The sequence below is a fragment of the Impatiens glandulifera genome, chromosome 8 (genome assembly GCF_907164915.1).
Source record: "Impatiens glandulifera chromosome 8, dImpGla2.1, whole genome shotgun sequence".
Classification (NCBI taxonomy): Eukaryota; Viridiplantae; Streptophyta; class Magnoliopsida; order Ericales; family Balsaminaceae; genus Impatiens; species Impatiens glandulifera.
The window spans coordinates 3653756-3680450 of record NC_061869.1 but is presented as its reverse complement, the minus strand read 5'-3'; the positions used below and the strand labels follow the sequence as shown (position 1 = coordinate 3680450).

At 35.2% G+C, this 26695-nt stretch overlaps 4 protein-coding genes and 1 non-coding gene across 5 annotated transcripts; 4 read left to right on the top strand and 1 right to left on the bottom strand.

Moving 5' to 3' along the window:
* Window positions 1-1508: 1508 nt before the first annotated feature.
* On the top strand, window positions 1509-2765 carry LOC124912705 (probable aspartyl protease At4g16563). The gene has a single exon (XM_047453355.1). It carries the CDS (start codon window positions 1509-1511, stop codon window positions 2763-2765), a length of 1257 nt encoding a protein of 418 aa, XP_047309311.1.
* Window positions 2766-3525: 760 nt separating this feature from the next.
* LOC124913489 lies at window positions 3526-3637 on the top strand. The gene has a single exon (XR_007096735.1). It is a non-coding gene; the product is annotated as a U5 spliceosomal RNA (small nuclear RNA).
* Window positions 3638-10476: 6839 nt separating this feature from the next.
* On the top strand, window positions 10477-20492 carry LOC124911883 (protein ROOT HAIR DEFECTIVE 3 homolog 2). Its single transcript, XM_047452414.1, has 23 exons — window positions 10477-10516; window positions 10644-10845; window positions 11309-11375; window positions 11449-11551; window positions 11681-11751; window positions 12320-12383; window positions 12461-12526; window positions 12635-12682; window positions 13296-13358; window positions 13493-13549; window positions 13927-14085; window positions 14177-14245; window positions 14426-14517; window positions 15684-15762; window positions 16593-16758; window positions 17374-17498; window positions 17980-18242; window positions 18334-18430; window positions 18518-18694; window positions 18779-18883; window positions 19228-19322; window positions 19567-19663; window positions 20028-20492. Exons 2-23 carry the CDS (start codon window positions 10698-10700, stop codon window positions 20253-20255), a joined length of 2439 nt encoding a protein of 812 aa, XP_047308370.1. The 5' UTR covers window positions 10477-10516; window positions 10644-10697; the 3' UTR covers window positions 20256-20492.
* Window positions 20324-23896, bottom strand: LOC124911884 (CBBY-like protein). Its single transcript, XM_047452415.1, has 11 exons — window positions 23570-23896; window positions 23350-23399; window positions 23213-23276; window positions 22293-22341; window positions 22137-22205; window positions 21868-21929; window positions 21377-21457; window positions 21118-21275; window positions 20940-21024; window positions 20704-20847; window positions 20324-20594 (listed from the first exon to the last, which is right to left on the bottom strand). The coding sequence occupies exons 1-11, from the start codon at window positions 23806-23808 to the stop codon at window positions 20492-20494; spliced, it is 1104 nt and encodes a 367-aa protein (XP_047308371.1). The 5' UTR covers window positions 23809-23896; the 3' UTR covers window positions 20324-20491.
* Window positions 23897-25007: 1111 nt separating this feature from the next.
* LOC124911838 lies at window positions 25008-26495 on the top strand. The gene is made up of 5 exons (XM_047452366.1): window positions 25008-25276; window positions 25359-25576; window positions 25650-25809; window positions 25876-26147; window positions 26227-26495. Exons 1-5 carry the CDS (start codon window positions 25019-25021, stop codon window positions 26450-26452), a joined length of 1134 nt encoding a protein of 377 aa, XP_047308322.1. The 5' UTR covers window positions 25008-25018; the 3' UTR covers window positions 26453-26495.
* The last annotated feature ends 200 nt before the right edge of the window (window positions 26496-26695 follow it).

Sequence of the window (26695 nt, the reverse complement as noted above, 5' to 3'; positions counted from 1 at the left end):
TGAATGAGTGTGGATGTTTTAATCTTCACAAAGAATTAAAAATTAACAAATACAATAAAATACTCTTTTTCATTTTTAATTCTACTAACTTATCACATTTTATGTTAGGACTTAAATTATATGATTGTATTTGGGTTTTGTCTTATAAATTAATTGTAATTTTTGCAGTATCATGATAATAAAAAAATGTCGTTAAAAAATGATAAAAAGTTGATAAAAATTTAGTTGTGAGGATCGCTTTTATTTTTTTATTTGGTTAGAAGTAGGACCGACAACTTTGGACCCGACACAAAAATACGACCCGGACCGAACATGAAAAAATTAGGTTAGGGTCATGTATTTTTTTGTTCATGTAAAAATTAAATCGACCTGTTTAACCTGATTAATAAAATGTCAAAACCGAGTCGACCTGAAATGACCAAAACTACACCCGATAACTCGTTTACGAGTTTTTTTTGTTTAATTATTTTATGTTATTCTTTCATATTCACTCAATCATTTTTTTTTAAAATTTTTTTATAAGTGGATTTATGATTTAACTTTATGTTTGTTTTGTGTTGGTGTCATTTTAATTTGAAACAAATAGATGTAAATTAATTCCATCGGGTTTTGTTCGAGTTGAGTTAGGTAAATTGGGTCAAACAGGTTAGGTTCGAGTCAATTACAAATAAACAACTCAAGTTCATGTTAGAGATTTTGACCCGAATTACTAAACAGGTCGAATTCAGTCCATTCGTTAATCTGTCATCCCGAACCCGCCAACCTGAAACTGACCAAAATTGTCATTCTTAGTAAGAAGCATATATAACCATTTTTTTAAACCCTTGTCATAGGAAAACAAAATCAAGATACCGTCTAGTCAAGGCGGAAGCTAGGGTTCGTCCCAAAGAATGAAATCAATCTAGATTCATTAATGAGCCATAAAGATTATACTCAAGACATTAGAAATAAAATCAGTTTGATATAATTAAAAAAACACATGCACCCTCTTTTTTTTATGTCTAAACTAATCTCCACAAGCAATTATTAATGGTGGAATCATACAAAAATAAAAAATAAAAATGTATTTTTAACACTAAAATAAAAAAAAGAAGTGGAATAAAATAAGTAGCACATGTATACATGATATGTCATTGTTGTTCATGCAACACGTGTTGCTCTTCAATTTGACTACTCATACCTTAAAATAATAATAAAAATGTAAAAAAAAGGCAAGAAACCCTAGTTGTTCATTTCAATCCTTCAAGCCACCCTATAAATACATGCAGCTAGCAAGTTAACTTCTCATAAAACCATATACAACTCCTTTCATAAAAACCATATATATGATTAATATGCCTATCTTCTTCTCTTTTCTCATTATAACTTCCTCTTTAATCTTCTTTCACTCCAAGGGAGCATTAGGCAGTCCCAACTCATTGATTCTCGGCTTGACTCACTCAAAACAAGTTCTTCCTTTGCCTAAACCAACATTTATGTCGAGATTTAAGACGACAGATATGTTGGATATGTCCGAGCCACTCAGAGAAGTACGAGATGGGTATATGATATCTCTTAGTTTCGGAACACCCTCACAAGTTATTCAAGTGTATATGGACACGGGGAGCGACCTAACTTGGTTGCCTTGTGGCAACTGGTCGTTCGAGTGTGTGGATTGCGTCAGGGACTATAGAAGTAACAAACTTATGTTAACGTCTACTTTTTCTCCTTCGTTGTCTTCTTCATCTGTTAGGGACTCTTGTTCGAGCCATTTATGTATTGATGTTCATAGTTCTGATAACAATTATGACACTTGCACCATGGCCGGGTGTTCATTGAGTACCCTTATGAAGGGAACATGTTCTCGTCCATGTCCCTCGTTTGCTTACACTTATGGAGAAGGAATTGTAATTGGTGCCCTAACTAGGGATACCCTAAGAATCCATGGAGGTAATCCTAGTGTGAGTAGAGAGATTGAAAAGTTTTGTTTTGGTTGTGTTAGCACCACTTATAGAGAGCCTATGGGAATCGTTGGATTTGGTAGAGGTCCACTTTCTTTGCCATCCCAATTAGGGTTTCTCCACAAGGGTTTCGCTCATTGTTTCTTGCCCTTCAAGTTTGCGAATAACCCGAATATGACAAGTCCATTAGTCTTGGGAAATCTTGCAATCTCTTCTAAGGACCATTTGCAATTCACCTCGATGTTGAGGAGCCCAATGTACCCAAATTACTATTATATCGGCCTTGAAGCTATAACAATCGGAAATGCTAGTCTAGCTTTAGTTCCCTCGAGCTTAAGGGAGTTCGATACATTAGGCAATGGTGGCATGCTAATAGACTCGGGCACTACTTATACTCACTTGCCAAAACCCTTATATGACAATCTTATTTCTACGCTCCAATCCATGATAACTTATCCTAGAGCCAATCATGTGGAGGAACAATCCGGATTTGATCTTTGTTACATAGTCCCGTGCCCAAACAACACATTTGGGGATGACTATGTCTTCCCATCAATCACCTTTCGATTTTTGAACAACGCGAGCATAGTGTTGCCTCGAGGAAATCATTTCTATGCTATGGGCGCACCGAATAACTATTCCGCGGTTAAATGTTTGTTGTTTCAAAGTATGGAGGATAGTGAATATGGGCCAGCCGGAGTGTTTGGGAGCTTTCAACAACAAAACATGGAGATTGTCTATGATGTGGAGAAAGAAAGGATCGGATTTCAACAGGCCGATTGTGTTTCTTATGCTACTACTTATCAAGGACTTCACAAGGCATAAGTGTAATATCATTTGCTAGCTCCATGTTTATTTTTTTCAAATAAATGAAGAGAATCTTCGTATCATTGTTTCCAAAAAATACTAGGAGATTGAACTCCAATTAATACAAGTTTGGATGTTGTGAAAATATTTACTATTTGCTTTGTTAACTTTTTCATTAAACTATTCAAATAAATGCGAATTTTGACTATTTTTTTTTTGTGGTAGCTAGGTTTTTCAATATTTATTTTTTTATAAATTATTAATTATCACTTAGTATGACATTGTTGGTGTTGCTCACAAACTCTCGGGTAATGACGATTTTCATTGTCCCTCAAAGTATTTGATAGAAATTTTACACCGCTTAATTAATTTGTTCGACTTTCTTTTCTTTTTTCTTCTTATCACTCATTATTATGAAATTGTATGATTTTAGAATCTGTCATATATTTTGTTTAGCTGTTTTCATTTTCTATTTGTAATTCGGTATAATTTACAAATTATTATATTTTTATATATAACTTTTTATTTGAAAATTAATTAAAATTAACTATTTTATTTACAAATATGAACTTATATAAAATATTAAGTTAGAAAAAGGAAAAAGAAAAAACAGATAACAACACACATGCTTTGCAATTATTATGTGTGTGAGAGAGAACTCTATAATAAATAATCAATAGCATTGTTCACAAAAACTGTCCCACATCGACCAACGAACAACTAACGCAGGAGGAGTTCCATTATATAATAGCTTCACTGATTCTTTATGAAGTCAAGCAGCCACGCTGAGTACACAAAGCGAATTATTCTTTCGCCTTTTACTAAAGAATACCGTGTGTACGCAGCAAATAGTGGCATACTCTTATTTTTGAAGGGTTTTATCAATATTTGATAACCCTATAATTTATTAGTCTAAACTTCTTTATTATTACTATCTTATTAAAGATTAATTAAAAGTTAATCAAGAGTAAGTAACAAAAAAAATTTATATTTGAATTGAGTTAGTCAAATTAAATTTTAAAAATATATTTTATGTTATTAATTAGAATTTAAAGTTTTTTTATTCTTTTTTTATCAATCTTCTACATTAAAATTTCATTGTTTATAAGTTTTGACAAATAAGTTAATGTGTATTGACAAAAATAATTGATTTTTTCACTATCTATTATAAAGTTTAAATTAACATTTAGAGAGACAAATATTAATATAAGGTTACATACATGAATATGGAAAAATCACTATCTCTAATATAACTATAGTCTATAAACAATGTGTCACGACCCACTTAAGTTGGATGGAAAAATCAGCCCACAAAAGAGAAATATCTAGAAAGCTCTCTAGAATATTCTAGAAGTGCCCAAGTCTTTCTTTCCAAGGAATTCTCTAAAATTCTCTAGGAAGTCCTTAATGTAAATATCTTAAAAATGTCTCTAGAATTTTCTAGGACTGGCTAAATGTAATTAAATATTAGAAGTCTCTAGAAAGACCTAGGATAAAAGACTATCTAGAATGATCTTCTCCCTTGTATATAAACAAGCTTTGGTCATTAAGCCAAGCACCAAGTAATTGAATACAAACTTATTCTCCAAGCTCTCACTCTCACTCTAAAGTTTCCTTCTTGCAATTTCAAACAGGTTGACTAGTTAGCATTTTGGCAATACTAATCTAGTACCGCACGAGTCGAGAGAAATCAAGCATTCGAAAGTTAGCCCGTGACAAGTGGTATCAGAGCAAACGTTTCGTACTTCCGCACTCACGTTGCAAGAAATTGATTCAGGATCGAACGTCACGAAGGTTCTGACTGGCGAACAAAAGGACAAGGCGCCCAAGAGGGGAAGGTCCGTTGAGAGAAATGTTGCCATGGAAGCGCGGGTGACCCGGTTTGAGGAAAGCATGAGCGAGCATCAAGAAGCTCTCGAGGTGTTCAGCACGGTGGACGACAAGGTGGCGGCATTGGACGAAGCAAGTGAAAAATTGGAGAATGAAATCATGGGCATCATCAACAACTCAAATCGTGGCATTCGGGACGAAGTGCTTGGAGTGGTTCGAGGTGATGTCAATGCTATTCAGAACAAGGTCCTCGCAACAGTCCGAGGTGAACTACAAACAGTCCAGGGTGAACTCTAAACGATGATCAACGCCTTCCAGAGGGAGATGATGGGAAGGTTAGAGGCGGTCGAAGCCCGGATTGGCTTGAATGGAGGGGAACTTCGAGGTGCGGCACCTCATCATATGGATGTTCCCAAGCCGACTCCATTTAAGGGTTCAAGGAGTGCAAGGGAAGTTGAAGATTTCTTTTGGAATGTGGAAAGGTACTTTCGGGCATCCAACATACTCGATGATCGAACTAAGTTGGATACAACATCTTTCTTTCTAGTAGACATGGCGCTTCTATGGTGGAGGAGGCGTGAAACAGACATTGAACGTGGCACATTACAAATGGAGACTCGAGAGGATTTCAAGGCCGAGTTCAAACGCCAATTTTTCCCAGAAAATGCGGATTTTGAAGCTCGGAAACGACTAAGCCAACTCGTGCACAACAAGTCCATCAAGGAGTACGTGAAGGAGTTCCAAGAACTGATGCTCGAGTTGCCAAGTCTCACCGAACAGGAGGCCCTGTTCACATTCGTCAACGGCCTGAAGACATTGGCACAACTAGAGCTTCAAAGGGCCAAAGTGCAGAATGTTTCCGAAGCCATTGCGGTCGCGGAAAGACTGATCGAGCTGAAAGTTTCCACGGATAGGCCGAAGTCTAGCAAGGAGAACAAGGAGAAAGGTGGGGGAGACCGCCCATCCAAGAAGTGGCATCCAAACAGCAACTCGGGGAAGCAAACCGAAGAATCGGGTAAGCGAGCTTGTCATATTTGCGGTGCTACTAACCGTTTAAAATTTATGTGCCCGTTCAAAGGAAAAAAGGTTGCGGCTGTGCAAGGGACCGAGCCAGCCAAGGAAGAAGAAGAAGAGACTCAAATGGGATCCCTAAAACTGCTTAATGCGGTCAAGGCTAGTGTGGTGGAACCGGTTAAGGGAACAAAGAGGGGCTCGATGTTTGTGGAGGCCTTGATCGGAGGAAAGCGTGTCAAAACACTAGTCGACACGGGTGCCACCCACAACTTCATGCGTGAAGGTGTGGCCAAAGCATTGGGTCTCAGCATCAACCCAACAAAGGGGACCATCAAGTCCGTCAACACAACAGCCAAGCCGGTGACCGGGGAGGCGAAGAGCGTACCAACTCAGATCGGAGACTGGAAGGGAGTGGTCTCCTTCACTGTAGTCACTATGGATGATTACGACATAGTGTTGGGACTGCGATGGTTCGACCAGGTACGTTCTTGTATTATTCCTTACTCCGATTCTCTAATCATCTTGGACCACGAGAAGACTAGTGCCATACCAGCAAAGAGAGATTCAGAGGGGAAGGGTATGCTCTCGGCGATGTAATTCAGCCGAGGTCTGAAATGTTGTGAAGAGACGTTTGCGGCTTTTCCCATGGTGGATGATGAGGATGAGCCTAAAGGAAAAGGGGAGATACCCAAGGAGTTCCAGGCGGTGCTGGAGGAGTTCAAAGACGTGATGCCCAACGAACTCCCAAGGAGACTACCACCAGAACGGTACGTGGACCACAAGATCGAGTTGGTGACCGATGCTATGCCACCATCTCGCATGCCCTATCGGATGGCACCACCCGAGTTGAAGGAGTTACCGAAGCAGTTAAAGGAGCTGCTCGATGCCGGCATGATCCAACCATCTAAATCGCCCTACGGTGCCCTGATGCTATTTCAGAAGAAACACGATGAGTCATTGAGGATGTGCGTGGACTATAGAGCAATGAACTAGCTCACCGTCCGAAACAAGTACCCGATACCTCTCATTGGTGAGTTGTTCGACCAACTTGGGAAAGCCAAGTGGTTCTCAAAGATAGACTTACGATCCGGTTATTGGCAAGTGCGAATTGCAAAGGGAGATGAGCCCAAGACCGCTATGGTAATCAGGTACGGTCGTATGAATTCCTTGTTATGCCTTTTGGCCTTACGAATGCACCGACCACGTTTTGCACTCTAATGAACAAGGTTTTCCACCCTTACTTAGATAAGTTTGTGGTAGTCTATCTCAACGATATTGTTGTATATTCACCCACGTTGCATGAGCACGTGGAACATTTGAGATTGGTTTTCCAGGCCTTGCGCGAGAACGAGTTATACGCAAAGCTGGAAAAGTGCTCATTCGCCTAGGATGATGTGATGTTCTTGGGTCATTGAGTGAAGTCTAGGTGCATCATAATGGATGAGGCCAAGGTCAATGCCATTCGAGAATGGGAGCCACCCAAAAATGTACCTCAACTTCGGTTGTTCCTTGGTTTGGCCAACTACTACCGGAAGTTCATAAAAGGGTACTCAAAGATTGTTGCACCCCTGACCGACCTTTTGAAGAAGGACCGAGCATGGAGCTGGGACGAGCGGTGCGTGGAGGCCTTTGAGGGGCTCAAGGCCGAAGTTACAAAACAACCTGTGCTAGCACTGCCTGACCACACTAAAGAGTACGAAGTCCAGACAGATGCATCTGATTTTGCCATTGGAGGTGTATTGATGCAAGAGGGTCACCTTATTGCATTCGAAAGCCGGAAGCTGAATGATACATAACGTCGATACACTGTCCATGAGAAAGAAATGACCGCGATCGTGCATTGCCTACGCACATGGAGGCACTACTTGCTCGGGAGCAAGTTCAAGGTCAGGACGAACAATATTGCCACTAGCTACTTCCAGACACAGAAGAAGCTCACACCAAAGCAAGCTAGGTGGCAAGAATTTCTAGCGGAATTCGACTACACATTGGAGTACAGGCCTGGGGTCACCAATCGTGTAGCCGATGCACTAAGTCGCAAGGCGGAGCTGGCCGCCATTAGCCAACCCGAGACCAACCTAAGGGAACGCATACGAGAGGGTCTAGAGAAAGATCCCAATGCGCATGACATGATGGAATTTGCTCGAAGTGGTAAAACCCGAAGGTTTTGGGTCGAAGACGGGTTGCTCCTTACGAAAGGGAAACGGGTGTTCGTGCCCAAATGGGGAAGCTTGCGACGTGATGTTCTGAAGGAGTGTCACGATTCAAAATGGACTGGACACCCTGGAATGCATCGCACTATGGCACTCATGGAGGATTCATACTACTGGCCCATGATGCGAGAAGACGTGGAGGCATACGTGCTAACGTGTCTTGTGTGCCAACAAGACAAGGTTGAGCAACAACAACCGGCCGGATTACTCCAATCCTTACCAGTGCCGGAATATCCATTTGAAAGTGTTTCAATGGATTATATTACAACGTTGCCAAAATCGGAGGGGTTCGGTTCAATTATAGTGGTGGTAGACCGATTCTCAAAGTATGACACCTTCATTCCGGCACCACCCGATGTCACAGCCGTCGAGACGGCCAAGCTGTTCCTAAAGAACATAGTAAAATATTGGGGAGTCCCAAAGACGATCGTGAGCGACCGGGATCCCCGCTTCACGGGGAAGTTTTGGTCCGAGCTGTTCAAGTTATTGGGGACCAATCTAGCATTCTCGACCAGCTTCCACCCCTAAACTGATGGGCAAACCGAGAGAGTTAATGCCTTGCTAGTGTTGTACTTGAGACACTACGTGAGCGCCAACCAAAGAGACTGGGCAAAACTTTTGGACACGGCGCAATTCTCATACAACTTGCAGAAAAGTGAATCGACCGGAAGAAGTCCGTTCGAACTCGTGATGGGGAGACAACCATCCACTCCACATAATTTGGCCACAAGATACGTGGGTCAAAGTCCAGCTGCCTTCACATTCGCTAAATCCTTCGAGGAGGAAGCGGACCTTGCTCGGACATCTTTAGATAAAGCAACAAAGAAGATGAAGAAATGGGTGGATCTAAAGAGGCGGGCAGTCGAGTTCAAGGAGGGAGACCGAGTAATGGTGAAATTGCTCCCGCAACAATTTAAGTCCCTCCGGTCTGTGCACAAGGGGCTAGTGCGAAGATATGAGGGGCCGTTTGAAATTGTGCGGCGTGTAGGTAATGTCTCCTATCAGCTGGATTTGCCACCCAAACTAAAAATCCATCCGGTATTCCATGTGAGCAAACTCAAGCCGTTCCACAAAGAAGAAAAGGATGCCGGACGGGGAGAATCAAATCGGGCAGCGACTGCCGTCACCGTCTCCTTCAACAAAGACATCGAAGAAATCATATCCCATAGGGAGATAAGAAGGAGGGGCGTTCCACCTTACACCGAGTACTTCGTACGATGGAAAGGTCTACCAGATGCCGAGAGTAGCTGGGAAAGTGAAGATCACTTATGGCAATTCAGGTAGAAGATTGAAGAGTACCGGTCCAAGGTCGAGACGAGGACGTCCACGACTTAGGTGGGGGAGCATGTCACGGCCCACTTAAGTTGGATGGAAAAATCAGCCCACAAAAGAGAAATATCTAGAAAGCTCTCTAGAATATTCTAGAAGTGCCCAGGTCTTTCCTTTTAAGGAATTCTCTAGAATTCTCTAGGAAGTCCTGAATGTAAATATCTTAAAGATGTCTCTAGAATTCTCTAGGACTTGCTAAATGTAATTAAATATTAGTAGTCTCTAGAAAGACCTAGGATAAAGGAGTATCTAGAATAATCTCATCCCTTGTATATAAACAAGCCTTAAGCCTTGGTCATTAAGCCAAGCACCAAGTAATTGAATACAAACTTATTCTTCAAGCTCTCACTCTCACTCTAAAGTTTCCTTCTTGCATTTTCAAACAGGTTGACTAATTAGCATGGTGACAATACTAATCTAGTACAGCACGGGTCGAGGGAAATCAAACATTCGAAAGTTAGCCCGTGACAAATGGCTATCATGATTTTTTTTCCCATAATAAATGTGACATATCCCTTAATGTATATTTTTTAAATTCAATTCAATATTTTTTATTTAATTTAAAAAAAAATACCTCCATCCACTTGGTTTATTAATAAATTTTATTTTATTTCTTAAAACCATCTCAGTATTTGTAAGCCCACGAAATTCTATTTTATAAATTTATGATGGTTGCCTGAACTAGGACAGCCCAAATCCAAAGCAATTCATTTATTAAAAAATAATAAAAGTTTTAGATAAGACTTAAAATTATTATTATTTATTTGAACATAAAAATAATTAACATAAGGATTTAAGATAAAAAAATAAAAAAGTTATTTAATTTTTTAAAACAAAATTTTAAACTAAAATTAAGGTAGTCCAAATTTATTTTCAAGATTTTTTTACCTAGAATAGGGTAATCCAATTATAGGTTGGTGTTGCTATTAGTAGAAGTCATGTTTGAACTAGAAACTTGTATATATGAGGTTACAAGTTTTGTTGGATTATTTTTTATTTTAAAATAAAGTTGGCTATGTAATTTTTGGCCTTATTATTCTTTTTGAATTTCTACTCTTTTTTTTATTAAAAATTTGCATAATCTATATATATTTTAATTTTTCAAAAACTTGAATTAAAAGATATTACAATCATTAAACTAATTAAAAACTCAATAAAACTGAATAATCTTATTTTTTTTTTCATTTATTAATTAGAGTTATTTAAAATGAAATTATTATTATTTTAAGAACATTTGTCAACATTGTTTACTGTTTATTCTTTTCTTGTAAAGGACACATTCCCATTAATATTCATTTTTTTCTTACTTTCTTTCATTTGTTGAAGAACAAAGCGACAAAAAAGAAAAAAGAAAGAAGCGGCAAAACCATCTTCATCCTTCTAGTAATAATAATAATACTTGTTTCTTCTATTTGCTTCCATTCTCTTCTCTTCTAATGAATGCTTGATTGCTTCCATTCTCTTCTCTTCTAATGAATGCTTGATTTTTCTCCCTTCCTTTCCAATCCAGTTCAATCGTCTTCTTCTTCTCTGTGTGTCCATCTTACTGCTGAATTTGGCAGCTATGGGAGAAGATTCTTGCTCCACTCAGTTGATCGACGGCGATGGAAATTTTAATCGGTCTGGCCTCGATAACTTCATGAAGACTGCAAAGCTTGGGGATTGCGGTTTGTCATACGCAATTGTAGCCATCATGGGTCCACAGAGTAGTGGTATGTGGGTTTGGGTTTGCTGCTTATTTGAATTAATCATGATTTCAAAGGGATTTTCATATGATTTTTTTAGTAATCCTACTAAGTTCAATCATTTTGGGTTTCCGTTAGATTAGATTATAATTTGCTGATCAAGCTGCTTTCAGCTGGTTAAACTTTATGTCCAAAGTTTGGGTCTTGGGTCTGAATTGTTGAATAATCTAGAACAGTTATTGTGAAATAATTTGTATAATACCCACCAAAGCTCAGTGCTAAGAATCCTCTTAAGAGACCAAAATGTGACGAGTTCGATTCCATTGGGAGCGTTTTGAGTTTAAGCTGAGACTATAACTGTGGGTGTCCTGCTAGTTCTAATTATTTCTGAAAAAAAAAACTTTGTATTCTTTGTTAAGTCTCATATTGTGCTTGTACCTACATTATCATATTCCTTTTCACACTAACACAACAAAACTGTTATGAACAGGGAAAAGCACATTACTTAATCATCTCTTCTACACCAATTTTAGGGAGATGGATGCTCTCAGTGGGAGGTTTGTAATTTCTTGGGATTTTGAATTCTGAAGATTGAAGATTTCGGAATTTGACATGTTTGAACTATTGCAGGAATCAAACAACCAAGGGGATATGGATAGCAAAAGCTCTTGGTATCGAGCCTTCCACAGTTGTCATGGATTTGGAGGGTACTGATGGCAGGGAAAGAGGGGAGGTAATGACTTATTCCTGTATCTAACATAAGATTGGTTGTAAAGAGAGTTTCAGTTCTGATGTTTTGTAAAATTTCCTTGTTGATATTAGCTGTCGTGTTATAATTATGCTGTGAAATTGTCAATGTCAGGACGATACTGCATTTGAGAAACAGAGTGCCTTATTTGCTTTGGCGGTTTCAGATATTGTTCTAATAAACATGTAAGTATTTATGTTATGTCATTTAATAATCCTGAATTTTTGGTCTAGAGTGTGGATTTAAGACAATTTTGGATTTATGCAAAGTAGTAGGGAGTTTTATGCATCAATGATGGAATTGTTAAGAAAAATAAAAAAAATCTAAGTCAAGGCTCGATAGAGAGACGCACCGACTTTATAGCTACATGAACTATGATGGGAAAAAGAGAGCCATGCCCGATCATGCTTGGATGCTTCCACAAAAAATTTTTTGACCTCAAGTCTTTTGATCTGGAGCTTTGAGTGTGTTTTGGGGGCTTTATATTTCTTTTGATGTTTTATGCATGTTGTATTCATTATGATTCACACATGGCAACCCATGTGATGACTTGTACTTGACTTGTTTTTGTCTATGTTTCCCCGAGTTGATGCGACATTCGTGTAGACTGTGGAACGATGAAAATAGATATATCCTTCAAGAAAAAAAATCAATATCCAATATTTGGATAAAACAAAGAGACCATGTTGATTTCTCTAATACATCTGGCATTGGCTTTAATTAGTTGACTAGATGATTCATGTGTTAATGCAGGTGGTGCCATGATATTGGAAGGGAGCAAGCTGCAAACAAGCCATTGTTGAAAACAGTATTTCAGGTATTCCTTTAGAATCAACAGATTTCTCCATTTCTTGACAGATGATTTTTCAGTTACAAAAGGCTCTTTCAATTTAGGCTATGATGAGATTATTCAGTCCACGCAAAACAACCCTTCTATTTGTAGTTCGGGATAAAACAAAGGTATGATTTAAGGCATATATCTCTCGGATTAACCCAATATTTGTCCTACTCTTTGAAAGTTGGATTTTCTCGTGATGTTTGAATCATCCACTTTGTTGATTATTGTAGACTCCGCTTGAGTACCTGGAACCAGTTCTGAGGGAAGATATACAGAAGGTAATTCTATGCTTAAAAAATGCCGTTTTGGGAGTTATTTAGAGCTGCAAAATTTTCCACCTTAAATTTCATTTGGAATCGTTCCCACCAAATAGTTATGACTCTTGCAAAAAATTCCAGCTTTCTATCCAAAATCTCACTTCCTTATCAAACAAAAATAAATTGGCAAAAATCTCATTGGAATTAATCTGTGTATCCATTAAAAAAACACTTTCCAAATAAGTTCGTTTAGCTAATTTGGAAGGTGCAAGGCAAATACCTTCTCATTGAAAGACAACATTTTCTAATGTATGTAATTAATAATTAAAAAAGGAGATCTCACTATTGAATGATTAAAATATTTTCATCATTTATATTTTAGGTTATAAAATAGAGACAAAAATAAAATAATAATTAAATATAATGCTCTTCAACAAAGATTTAATTTGAATTTAGTAGTCAGTAACGAAGAACAAAATTCTTTACTTTACTCAACAATAAGAATCAATTTACTTGTTTCCAAATAGTTATACTTCAGTTCTTTTTATTATTTTAGTTTTTTTTTATCATTCTACCTTTAGATCACCCAAGGCTATGCATTACTGGCCCTCATTATTGCACTTTTTTTTTTCAGATTTGGGATACAATATCAAAGCCTCAAGCTCACAAGGACACACCTCTTAGTGATTTTTTCAATGTTAGTAATTTCTACACTTCCTCACACTAACTAGAGTGCTTTTATTTTGGTTGTCATGTTGTTTTTTCACGCCAAGTCTATCTATCACCTATCTGATAATTTTCCTCCCTATTACTTGGTTCTTTCTTCCTAAGGTAGAAGTCACTGCATTGTCAAGCTACGAGGAGAAGGAGGAACAGTTCAAAGAGCAGGTGGTTCTTGAAATATTAAACATCCTCATTACCTTTTGGGTTTATATGCAGCTGCCACTTCATATTTAGAATGCCACTAGTCCCATTTGCGTGATTTATGAGATTTGCGGTATATGTTTGTTTAAGTTAATATCTTATACCTAAGTTAAACAATATATTTGGACTTTTTGAGATACCTCCATGGTAGGCTTCTTTTTATGCATGTACAATATCTTACCTTGGTATGCAACCATGCAAAATTTATATAGCATGAAATGTTGTTAAAATCTTATAAATGAGCTTCTTTGGGAATTAAATTTAACGTTAAAAGCTTTACAGTAGCTGTGTGGATTGACAAGAACTTAAAAAGCTTTCTACTCCATGTGGGGTTTATACAGGTAGCTCAATTAAGGCAGCACTTTTTCCATTCGATTGCGCCTCGAGGACTTGCAGGTGATCGGCGAGGTGCTGTGCCTGCTTCAGGTTTTCCCTTCAGTGCACAACAAATCTGGAAAGTGATAAAAGAAAATAAGGATCTAGATCTCCCTGCTCATAAGGTTGCACTTTATTTTTTTGTGTGTATATATGTATATACATACTAGTTTCGGGAAAGGTGTATTGATTTTGTAAGAGCACTTCCTTTCTTAGGTCATGGTTGCAACTGTCCGTTGTGAGGAGATTGCTGATGAAAAACTGAGCCATTTGACTACTGATGAGGTAATATGTGCATATTTTTTCTAGTTAAATTGACATTTTGGATCATAACGAACATTTTATATTTTCAGTCTCAGGATCTTTTTATTGTTTGGTTTTGCTGTGTATTTTATTTTTTATTGTCTGGGACAGGGGGTGTTGGGTGATAACTCTTTTCATATCTATAGATTCTTGTTGATGCAGGGTTGGCTGGCATTGGAACAAAATGTTCAAGCTGGAATAGTGGCAGGTTTTGGAAAGAAGATCAGTTCTATCTTGGAGACCTATCTTTCTGAGTAAGTTTGTAAATAATATGCTGGAATATACAATAAGAGGATATGTCAATTTTATACAGGCATGTTCTTTAGGTCATGAAACTGTTTCCTTTGATCTTCAATCAGCTTATTTACTTGCAAAGTCCACTTTATTTTTTATTTTTTATTTTTTCACTCCCTTCATTTCAATTTATTTGAGCACTTTGAAAGATTGCGGTGTTTCAATTTGAGTAAGCTCTAAGTCTAATCATCACATCATGATTATCAAGTGACTAAAACGTGTACCATATATTATTCTTATTTTCTTATTTAAGGGTGGGATTTATTTTAGTATAATAGGTAGCAAATTTTTTATTTTTGGAAAGACCTCACTTAAATTGAAACGTAGAGAGTACCTTAGCGGAATTAATGTCTCTGCACGATTGACTTTTCTAAACATTTTGGCTATTGCAGATTATTAGTCACAAACACCTCTAGATAATGTTATTTTAACTGTTAGTTTGGTTTATTCTATGTCAATAATCACATATTATTCATAGATTGAACTTTCTTCAGTTTATTTAATGTTGTAACATCACAAAATCACTTCAAAATCTGCATAATGCATAATCCATTCCAAAAATGTCCACTTCATAAAAATTAGAAAAACGTTATGATCTCAGATGTTAAATCTAATTAGTTGGCAAATGTTGCTTGGTAAAGTTGAGTTGACATAAGATATCATCTTAAAGCAAAAGACTAAGCCATCTTAATTTACATTTTATTGAGAGCTGAAGTCTATGAGAAACTGAGTTCAAGTTTTTCCTTTTCTTTTATTTTTAACCAGGGTATAATCCCTAGAAGAGGCTAGCACAACATTCCACCCACATGAACACTCACTTCAATCAAAGTGCTTTTATATTTTTGGGCAAAAATCAAAGAGCTTTGATTGATATTCGAACTGTAGACCTCAACCCCAAGTCCAAAACCCTATTCACTTGAGCTACTGTGGGTGGGTGACTGAGTTTAAGGTTTCAAAATGTGGATAAAATGATAAGGGGGTAATTTCACTGTGTTAATGTTTAGTTAATCGCTCTTGTCTAAATAAATTGTATGTACCTGATGTGCTTTGATTCTCTATTTTCCTATAATGGGCTTCCAGTTTCAGATTCCCCATTTTGATGGATATCATATTTTGTTTCATATAGATATGATAGGGAGGCCTTCTTTTTTGACGAACGGGTGAGAAATGCTAAGCGGGAAGAACTAGAATCAAAAGCATTACAGGTAAAGTATGTTTTTCATGTTTGGTCCAAATATATTTATGGCTGTAATTAAGGTGAACTTTATCGAAAGATTTATTGCCATGCCATAGTCCATAGGAATCCAAGTTCACGTTTCACAATATTTTTAGGCTATGTTTATGTGTATAATTGTAATTGGAACTGTAATCAGAATTTTAATTCCAATTCTACAAGAAGTAAAATTAATATATAATTCACATCTTATATTTGGAGAAATCATATAATTGCAATTCCGAAGTGAGAATCTTGAAATTGAAACTTATAAACGTATACATCTCAAATTTCAATTCGATTAGAATTCTAATTCCAATTTCAATTCCTTACTAACTGATGAGACAGACAATGGATTTATCTCCAATTCCAAATCCATCCGAACCAAAAATAGCCTTAGTGTTGTTTGTGTACAAGTTTTATTGTAGCAAAAATATGTATCTTGCTGCTCTAGCGACATTTGTTTGTTTTTGGTGATAGAAGTAGATTTATTTTCATATGTATGATAACTCCATTTTACAATGATAATTAGCTAGTGGAATGGAAATGTTGTGCATCTGCAATATCAATGAATTCCATCAGTCTTGTTCTCAGAATTACATTTTGTAAATCTATTCATACCTATTACCAGAATGCCTCTCTAACTATATAAAACTTGGCTTAACTGCTGACAAGTCACTAAGAGGAATACAACTGGCCCTACGGTAGCTTAGGTAGTTAGTTATAAGGGTTTCTATCTTCTACATCTTATCCCAAGTCTTCTTGTACATCCTTCTTATTTACCTATGGCAAAATCACTCATTTGTTTTGCTTCTAATGCAGTTAGTACATCCTACTTATATCACCTTGTTGGGGCATTTTCGTGCTAAAGCTCTTGAAAGTTTTAAAATTGGCCTTGAACAAGTACTGCATAGAGGTGTGGGATTTGCTGCAGCCATCCGCAACTGCAGTCAAGATTGTATTCTTGAGTTTGACCAGAATTCTGCAGGTACCATAATCATCTACCATTTTTTGGCCATGGTTTTAGTTCCTTCTGTAAGAAATATTGTTAGCAAAATTATTTTGTTATACAAGGAGTAGCAAATTTATAGTTATTCATTCATCAATCTGTTTTGCTTGAGCTTTTGGACTGCTGTTATGGCAATGTTACTAACATGGAATGGTTGAGTCTAAGGCCTTTTTGGTCTATGGTTATTTAAATAACCGAGTGGTTATGTTCAAGTAATCTTGTTTGACATAGATTATTGAAAATCAGGTTATTTGGGTAAAAAGTTATTGGGGTATATATATAAAAAATTAAATTTATTTATTTTTAAATAGAGGGTATTATGGTGGACGATCGATGAATAGATTGATGATTGGATAGTAGGTTATTTGAAATGGAACTAAATGACCCACATGAAGCAAGACCTAAGATTTCACAAGTCTATTATCTATTCAATGTTGTGACTGTTATTAGAACTTTGTGTTGTTTAGATAAATTAAAGGAAATGACCATTTTCTTTATAGTTTACTCACATAAACTGTTCATTTTGATATATTTGCAACTCTATATAATTGTTGATTATTTTCATAATCTTTTTTTTTTCCTTCCAAATTTCAGATGCACTAGTACGTCAAGCCAACTGGGATGCCAAAAAAGTCCGTGAAAAGCTTCAACGTGATATTGAGGCCCATGCATCATCTGTTCGTGGTGAAAAAATAGCTGAAATTGTTACAAGCTTTGAGGTAATTTTCAGCCATCCTTCGGGACTGATAAGAATCATAAGATCATGTTTATGTCAGTTTGAGATTTGATTGTCTGTCTTGTTCTGGTAAGCCACATTTGTGGGAGTGAGTTTGGTGAGCTTTATATGGAAGGACGATGTTACTAGGATTATGATCTTATCATTTCTCAACTTATTTATTTCATTTTGTATGAATTCATTTCATTTTATTTTGTTTGTTTACCATTTTAATTTTCAAAATTTTTAAAAATAAATAATAACTTTTGAGGTAATTTCCATCTTGATAAGATTTATCCTATCCTTGAACTAAGAGGTTTGATTCCCACTAAGAATACTTTGATTAAAGTGGGGGAAAGTTGGATGTTGTAAACTTATATTTCCTTTTTCTTTTATTTTGGGGATAGAGGTTTTTCTTGAAGCAAATTTAGTAAAATATGAAAATTGATTTTACAATTTCCTTCTAAATTTCTACCTCATTGCAGAAACAACTTGATAAAGCTTTAATTGCCCCCGTGGAATCCCTTTTGGAGTCTGGTGGTAAAGAAACGTGGACTACAATAAGGAAGCTTCTAAGACGAGAAACTGAAGCTGCAGTGTCAGATTTTTTATCTACTGTTACTGGATTTGAATTAGAAGAAGCAACAGCTAATAAAATAGTGCAAAGTTTGAGAGAATATGCAAGAAGATTGGTGGAGAAAAAAGCTAGGGAGAAAGCCGGGAAAGTTCTTATTCTTATGAAAGACAGGTTTCACTTGCATAACTGAAAAATGGCTATAATTACAGTTAAAAGCTTCTTTTATATTTACCAATATTGCCAACTACATGATTAAATATAGGTTTTCTATGGTTTTCAACCATGATAATGATTCAATGCCAAGAGCTTGGACTGGACAAGAAGATATCAGAACAATCACAATGGATGCTCGCATAGCGGTAACAATAATTCATATTAATAGGAGAAGAAAATTGCTATCCTCTTCTTTTTCTTTTGGTCTGAACTGAATGATGAAATTGACGCAGTCACTTAAGCTGTTATCCGTGATGGCTGCAATTCGTTTGGATGAAAAACCGGATAAGATAGAGAATATACTGTCCTCATCTCTTATGGATGGAGCAGTTATTACTGTTTCTTCTCAAAGTAGTAGAAACATTGGTGGTGAATCTACAGATCCTCTTGCCTCAAGCTCTTGGGAGGAGGTTCAGACTTCAAATTAACTATTAAAAATTATAAATTTTGATTGGTTTATTATTATTCTAACTAAATGAGAACTGTAAAAGCAGGTTAACCTAGAAAACACACTGATTACTCCAGTTCAATGCAAATCTTTGTGGAGGCAGTTTAAGACTGAGACAGAGTATATGGTAACTCAGGCTATTTCTGCACAGGTAAGTTCTATGCATAGATGTAATAATTTTAAGTTAATTTTTATTCATTTCATAATATTATAAATATTTATAGATCATTTTAGTTATTAGTTTAATTTTTGTATAATTATATATTTATTCAAACAGTTGTAAATTTTGTTCTGCAAGAATTCCCCTAAGCCTCAGTTGCGGTGATGGTTGAGATCAAAATTCTCGATTTGACTTTGCCTATATTAAAGATTACACACATTTTTCTTTTGAATTAAAACATAAAAATCTCAACTTTTTGTATGTTCAGGTCATATGTATACTACATAAAGGTCATGATGATTATGTAATATTAATAGTAATAATTTGGCTTTCAGGAGGCAAATAAGAGGAACAACAACTGGTTACCTCCCCCATGGGCTATTTTTGCTATTGCAATCCTCGGATTTAACGAATTCATGATTCTTTTGAGGTATTTTTATGCTGTACATTATTATAGTGGCCTTGTTCGGTTATGGGTTATTCAAATAACCTTGTTATGATTAAATTAAGTTATGGAAAGATGATTTATTCAAATGGTATACATATATAATGAAAAAATATATTTTTACAAAAAGTCAAATACAGTATAGAGTATTTAGAGGTTATGTAAATAAACCGTCCAAATCTTTGTATATACTAATTTTCTTACAGACTTATTTTTATCATTGAAACAGGAATCCTTTATACTTGATGGCTTTATTTGTTGCATATTTGTTGTCCAAGGCCTTGTGGGTAGAAATGGACATTGCAGGAGATTTTCGCCATGGTGCTGTAAGTATATTTTTTTTACATATTCGAGCTTGTTTTTGTTTAACAAAACAGGTATCCAAAAAAATAATTCTGTAACACTAAATCCAATATTTATAATCGGCCCTACTTCTTTTCGGAGTAATTGGTTAATTCAAATATTTGTATATTCTTTTGAAAATAAATCATTAAAAAAAGAACTAGTTATAAGATTTAACTTAATGAAATATAGTATAGAAAAGATGTCCTTTGGTAGGCTTAAGTCTCTCAGTTTGAACATTAAAATAACCGGTTTAGCAGTTTAAATGGATTAAGAGTTTGGTTGACGATTATTCGGGTCAAATGACCACCCATAGTTTATTCTATTTTGTTTTCTTTGTGATTGCAGCTAGCTGGGATTCTTTCCATCTCGGCCAGATTCCTTCCTAGCGTAATGAACCTTCTAAGGAAGTTAGCCGAAGCTGCTCAAGGCCATCAAACAAATAATAGGCCGCATCCACCACTTAACTCACATAGCTTCAGAAATCAAACACCTCAGACAAACATACTTTCAAGTTCAATTCACGAGGAGTCTTCTTCGAATATTACAACAACCGAAAGTGGACCAGATACTTAAGCCCCAACATTTTGGGTAAAGAAGCAATCAACTATAGTTCCGAACAATTGTGACTGTGAGGAGTCAAAAAAGCACAGAATGTACATTTTATTTTCTGAAAATGAAGACTCAAATACACAAGGTTCTGTATCAGTTTTTCTTAGAATATACATAAATAAACAAATGTTGTAAAATAATTTCATTCTAGACAAGCCAAATGAATGGTTAATATTTAATAACATCTCTTACATGAACAATCATAACTCACGTCTGTTACGCAATCTTGATATTGAAAGATCTGCGCCTCCAAACCCATCCATTACAGCGCTTGCTGATGGAAACTCGGCTCTAGCTGTCAAACTACCAACAACAAACCATAAGTAAACATGGGAGTAGTTCATGATTGACAAATCCATTTTGCGATTTTTTCAAATAAAAAAAGGGTGTCTTCATGTTAAAATAATCGCACCTGCTGCGCAGAACTACGCAGGGCATCCCTATTCGCTCAGCTCCATAAACCCCCAATTGGCTGCCCGCAATAAGAACACAATTCGAAACTGGGACCTCACCATACTCAGCCCCTGCACGTAGTCCAGCCACAATTTCCTGCAAGCTGCAATTATGGATTACAATTCAATCAGTTTTATTACAATTTAGAACCAAATGATTTTTAACTCATATTTACAATACTATTAATATGTGTACCTTTCAGTAGAGCTTGTATCAATATCCACACTCAGCTTCAGCAACGCTGCAACTTCCTCTGCAATTCTTTGTTTCTCAGCGGCAGCTTTAGTTTTGTGTCAGCAAGAATAAGAAAAGAAAGTAATCAATTACACGATTCAGTCGGATAATAGTTAGCTAGACAGAACTAGAAATGAACCTGCTTTTGTTACTTGTCTAGCTAACTGTTCGTCCAAACTATCAGATACACCTTTGCCAAGCACAAGTTGACCATAGAAACTGTTTTCGACTTCTTTCTTTCCAACAATCATCTTTAACTTGGACATTCTTTCATGCCCAAGCTTTTCAATAATGGATCTGAAAAGTGTATTATCATTCAAGTCGGCTTTTACTGACACAACTGCATTTTCTATGAATGAAGTGGAAAACAACTTTTTGGCAGCAATAGAGAAACAAACCTTGCTATGTTTTCACCACTCTTACTATAGGCTGTAATCATAATCACAGGCACATCTTCCCTCAGTGCGTCATCAATAAAACTGTAAAAAAATGACATTATAGATTTTGTCGTGAGTTAATAATGATGCCACCTAAACAATGAAGGACAAAAATTGAATTTTTTAGTTGAATTATGAGTAGAAGTTTCAGACAGGGATCACCTGAAACACCAAGACAAACCCCTCTACACAATTCAGTTCTTAGTCAAATTAGGAGACTCAACAAGAGGAATGTTTGATAGCTTGTTAAGCTGATTTTTAACAAAATTCAGTAAATCACTTAATACAGTAAGAACAACTGTAAATAAGTGTTAGATTTTTAAGTACTTAAAATTAGATGTAAAATTTACTTTTTATGATACTTTAAACTATTAATTCACTTAATACATCAAATACTTAATTTTCAGTGTTATCAAACAACTTGTTAAACTTAACAATGACTAGGAACTTACTCTTCTGCACCAGGTCTTAAAGGTAGATCTTTTGAGATGACTAAATCATCCAAAGCATTTTTCTGCAAATAAAAATCAAATTAAAAGCTCAGGATGCAGCAGCAAGCAAAAAATCCTTTTTCTAAAGTACACGATTTACTAAAAAAACGCATGCCATTTGTTATTTCTCTTGCAAATTCAGAACTTCAAATTTAAGAATTTTTCTTCTCACGTCCTACACATGCATGTATTAAAGCTCCACAATTGTGCAGTCAGTGTTTTCAATGTACCTTCTCTTTAAGAACATTTTTCGTGAATGATTGTTTCTCATTTGTTGGTAGGGATGTAGGCCAACCAGTCTGAGAAATGAATTACAAAGAGTAAGCACACGGTGAAAACCTATTTAAAGTGTGTATGTTAAAATGTAACAAAAATAATCAGTTCACCTTGTTGAAGTATAATATCACCATCCTTTCCTCATCACCAACACTCTGTCTGCAAAAAACCAAGTAGAGAATTCAACCACCATACTTTAGAGTAAAATTGTAATGAGTGTGATAAAGCATTTTTTTACAGCAAAGATAAAGAATTTATCTCCAAATCTAAATGATTAAGGTACTTATTAGAATTAAATCATTTGATAAGTGTTATATAAAATCAAATAATTATTTAGATTCAACTCAAATTAATTTACAACTTCTGGCTTAATTTGGTAAGTGAAAAACTTACTCAGTAATCTAGTAAGAACATCTAACCCTACAAATTAATCAAATTACATCATTATAAGGTTAAAATAGTCTTTAAATACTTTCTTGACACCAATTCTATATTTTGTCAAACCAACTTACATACTATAAACTTAAAACTTATGTATTTTTTTATAGACTTTTACTCATAGTCATAGTTACTTGGCCTAAATAGTAGGCTTCAGTTTCCCAAACCAAGTCAAACATAAATATATATTATATATGCAGATTTGTTTATTCTAAATTTTCTTAATTAAATGTTGACCTTTTCTACAAATATATATATAAAAAAAACAGATTTGACTTCAATCAAGGTTTCTTATGACCAAGAATTTTATTATTTTAAAAGGGAAAACTTTTCACTAAAATCCATAGTCAAAGTTAGTTCATTACCAGTTACATGAATTAGTAAATTGAAAAAAAAACATCATAACAAGTGCCCCCAATATATAGATCTTACTCATAACAAGGAAATCCACATGTTCCAACCCATCAAATCAATCAGTCAAAGTCTCTTCTTGTTGATTGACCAAGAAATATTCTCACCAAATTAAGCATTGCAAGAAATGAGATATCAATCATTTGAAACAATTAATCTTTAAAGTTGAATAGAATCACACCTTAAAAGGTCTAAGTAGACAGGTTCAGACCAGTTTGCACAATCCAGCCCTAGTTTTTTAAATGCTGAAATTCAAATATAAATTTAGATATCAGAACTAGCTCCATAATGTGTTTTTTTCACAACATTCAAGCACACCTATATTGAAGGCTTTGCGGTTGCCCATGCGATGAACATCCATTAGCACCCTGAAAAAAACTTATACATTAAAAGGGAAGATAAAATGTGCCTCAAATGTGTGGTCTTTCTCAGAATACTTCAATCCTAAGTCAACAATAGAATCAACCCTGTTTCAATTTGCAGCCAAATATGTAAATGCGAGTAGAAAATGGAAGAGAAAGAGATAATTAATCAGTACCCTTCAACTTCGAGAAGAATAGCAAGTTCATGAGATGAATTGTTCTGGGAAGGATCTGAAAGAGAGGAGGAGAGATGGAAGCGATTGAAGTGTTGGGTATGGAAGCGAAAACCGAAAGCTCGCCGGCGGGGAAGAAGAGGACGAGAGACAGAAGAAGTAGTTTGGAGATATGAGCTTCTAGTGATGAAGTTGGAGCTGAGTCGAAATACACGGCTAATTGGAGATGAAGCACATTCCATGGCAGCCACAATAACTGAAACAGAGCTAATGAAGAAGATGAAGATGGCTGGCTATCTCTATTTTCAGATGATCGGAATCTCTACTTTTTACAGGCTGTGTTTTATATGAGAGAATTCATATTTTTGCCCTTATTGTATCATCAAAATTTTATATTCATACCTAAAGTATATTATATTTTTATATTCACCTATAATATTAAACAAAAATATCATTAATTTAAATAAATAAATACATATATAAAAAATTAAATTATAAAATTAAATAACTAATGAAAATTTAGATGTTAAATAATATTACAAATTTGTAATAATTGTAATTTAAAAAATATATTTATTAATCTTGTAATTTTTCCAGAATAATTTTAAAGAGCTTAGTGATAAATGACGAAATACAACCATGTAAAAAAAACTCAATTAAATAATGTCAGAAAATCTCTACTAAATGGTAGGAAAAATTGTTTATATTATATAGCTAGAAAATGAGAAATTCATAGAAATTATGATTGATGTAATAAGACTTTAAAGTGAAAAATTAATTTTAATTACTCTTTATTAAAAAATAAAAATTTTAGATCTGATAAGTTCATTTTTTTTTCGCTCTTAAAAATAAGATAAACACGAACTCGAGAGATAATCACTTATACTAATATGAGAGTCGAATAGGGCAACCCAACTATAGTAAAAAGTTTATTTATAAAGCTCAAATTTATTAATTATTAATAGTCATTATTATGAGTTAAATCTTTTTTATTTAATTTTTATTATCTATTTTATTGATTTATAAATAAGAAAATTAATTTATATGTATTACAGTGAAGAAACCTTGCTAATACTAATACTAATGCTAATGCGAGATAGTTAATTTAAAAATGTATTAGTATGATAGTTCGGGATCGACCTTGACTAAGTTAATCGGTTGGTACGAGGTACAAACGACCCATAAACAACTTGGAAATTTATTTATATTTTAAATTTTGGGATGAAAAATTTAAATGATTCGGAGAAAAAATGCATCAAATAAAATATAACACAAAATTAAATTTGATAAATAAAAAAAAACTTTCAATTAAAAAAATAATTATATCACAAAGAAAATTCAATAGTTTTTTTTATTGAGAGAAACATAAATTATATTTTATTTGATAATAATAAAAAACTATAAAATCATTAATTAAACCTTACTCTGTTTCTCAAAAAACTTCAAAGTCAAATGTCTTCTTCAACCTCTCCGTCAAGTTCTACTCACCGGAGAAGATCATCTCGATCTTCTACTAACGACCCGTTATCATCTCCGGCAGCCAACGGGTCATCTTATACGGGTCCTGCCCCAAGCATCGTATGGCAGCTTTTGGCCTTATGTTTTGTCCTATCCCTCGCCTTCCTCCAGTTTCTTCCGGCGACCCATTTCCGGGACCCGTTCGATCCTCTGAGAAAATGGGTCCCTTACCAATCCAACATATCCACATCCGTAAGTTCAATTTTTCATCTCTTTCGTTCGTTTGTTTGTTCATTCACAACAATTGACTGTTTCTGTTTTTGTTTCTTTTAAGATTGATACCAGTAAAGGAACATCAATAAACATTGTATCATGGATGGACTGTATCAATATTCAAGTCTTTACAGTTCTTATTAACTCAACTCTGTCAAGCACAAATTGTTCAGATCTGGTTTCTTTTCATTTCTTTGTTCCTGAAAATCAGAAAGATGATAAGGTTCTGTATTATAAGCTCAAGGTCCTTTTTCCAGATGTCAAGCTTCAATTTATTGGGTAATTCTTGTTTAAGAACTTAGAAATTAAAACTTTGAAGATTATTATTAACTCTCTATTATGTTTTGCTTAGACAGGAGATGGTTAAGAGACAGATTATGTCAGCTTATGGTAGTGATAATGTTGAAGAATATTCCAGGCCTTCTTTTGCTGAAATGGCCCCTTATGTCATACCATTTCTTCATATTCAGCTAACCAAATTCGTTTATTTATTGCCGAATTTGATTTTAAAGGTAAGGTGCATGTTTGTTTAGAACCTTTACAATATGTTGTGTATTTATTTGTTACATAATTGGTAGGGGAATGTTGATGAACTGGTTAGGCTTGAATTGAATGACTATCCAATTGGAGTTAATGAGGATTGTTCCAAAAAGATGAATACATATGTTAACTATGACATATTAGATGCCATTCAACGATCAGCTGCTAAGCCTTGGGTATCGAGAAAGCCTTATTCGATAGACGCTTGTATGCCCTTGTTGAGTCTTGTTCTTATTGATTCTTCGAGATTGGAGAAGGATTTTGTTGAATCCATTCTTTGGTGGAGCAAGGTTTTGAATGAAAAACAAAGGTTTGTTTTCTTCTTAGAACAGGGGATTGGTTAAACTTTTTGTGTTGTTTGTTGATTTTAATGAAATGTTTCATCTCAGGAGGAGCAATCCGCATCCTGCGATCGCGTTAGCGATTTACAATCGATATTTGAAAATTCCAGATTATTGGAGAGTGGGGTTATTGGAATATGGGAAGAGTTCGAGTTTTTGTTCTGATAATGGTAAGGCTATTAATACAATGTCTGATTTTGCGAGCAGATTCAAACAATATCTTCCATTGTCGTCGAATCAAATACTAGACCTCCATCAGAGACCGCAAAGCTGAGCCCTTTCGATAATTTCAACGAATTATGCTAGTTTTATTGATATTTATCAAATTCACATATTAGGAACAAGGTTTAATCAGTGAAGATATTAACAATTTCAATAATGCAAAGGTGCTTGAATTTTCATTTAACATGTCTCTAAAACTCGGAAAAAAATCATTTTGTAACACAAAATAAAATTATATATCTTGGTTATCTAAATTTTCAATACATTGTAAATCCTCAACTTAAGTCAATATATT

What these genes read in the sequence shown, in the direction of transcription:
- LOC124912705 (XM_047453355.1), top strand. Translation starts at nt 1,509, where the DNA reads ATGTCCGAGCCACTCAGAGAAGTACGAGATGGGTATATGATATCTCTT.
- LOC124911884 (XM_047452415.1), bottom strand. Translation starts at nt 23,808, where the DNA reads ATGGAATGTGCTTCATCTCCAATTAGCCGTGTATTTCGACTCAGCTCC. An exon ending in ATTCTTCTCGAAGTTGAAGG is followed by an intron (nt 23,400 to 23,569) that starts GTACTGATTAAT and finishes AGTTTTTTTCAG; the next exon opens with GGTGCTAATGGATGTTCATC. An exon ending in TTAAGACCTGGTGCAGAAGA is followed by an intron (nt 21,458 to 21,867) that starts GTAAGTTCCTAG and finishes ATTTTTTTACAG; the next exon opens with TTTTATTGATGACGCACTGA.
- LOC124911883 (XM_047452414.1), top strand. Translation starts at nt 10,698, where the DNA reads ATGGGAGAAGATTCTTGCTCCACTCAGTTGATCGACGGCGATGGAAAT. An exon ending in CTCTTAGTGATTTTTTCAAT is followed by an intron (nt 13,359 to 13,492) that starts GTTAGTAATTTC and finishes TTTCTTCCTAAG; the next exon opens with GTAGAAGTCACTGCATTGTC. An exon ending in AGGAACAGTTCAAAGAGCAG is followed by an intron (nt 13,550 to 13,926) that starts GTGGTTCTTGAA and finishes GGGTTTATACAG; the next exon opens with GTAGCTCAATTAAGGCAGCA.
- LOC124911838 (XM_047452366.1), top strand. Translation starts at nt 25,019, where the DNA reads ATGTCTTCTTCAACCTCTCCGTCAAGTTCTACTCACCGGAGAAGATCA. An exon ending in GTCAAGCTTCAATTTATTGG is followed by an intron (nt 25,577 to 25,649) that starts GTAATTCTTGTT and finishes TGTTTTGCTTAG; the next exon opens with ACAGGAGATGGTTAAGAGAC. An exon ending in TGCCGAATTTGATTTTAAAG is followed by an intron (nt 25,810 to 25,875) that starts GTAAGGTGCATG and finishes CATAATTGGTAG; the next exon opens with GGGAATGTTGATGAACTGGT.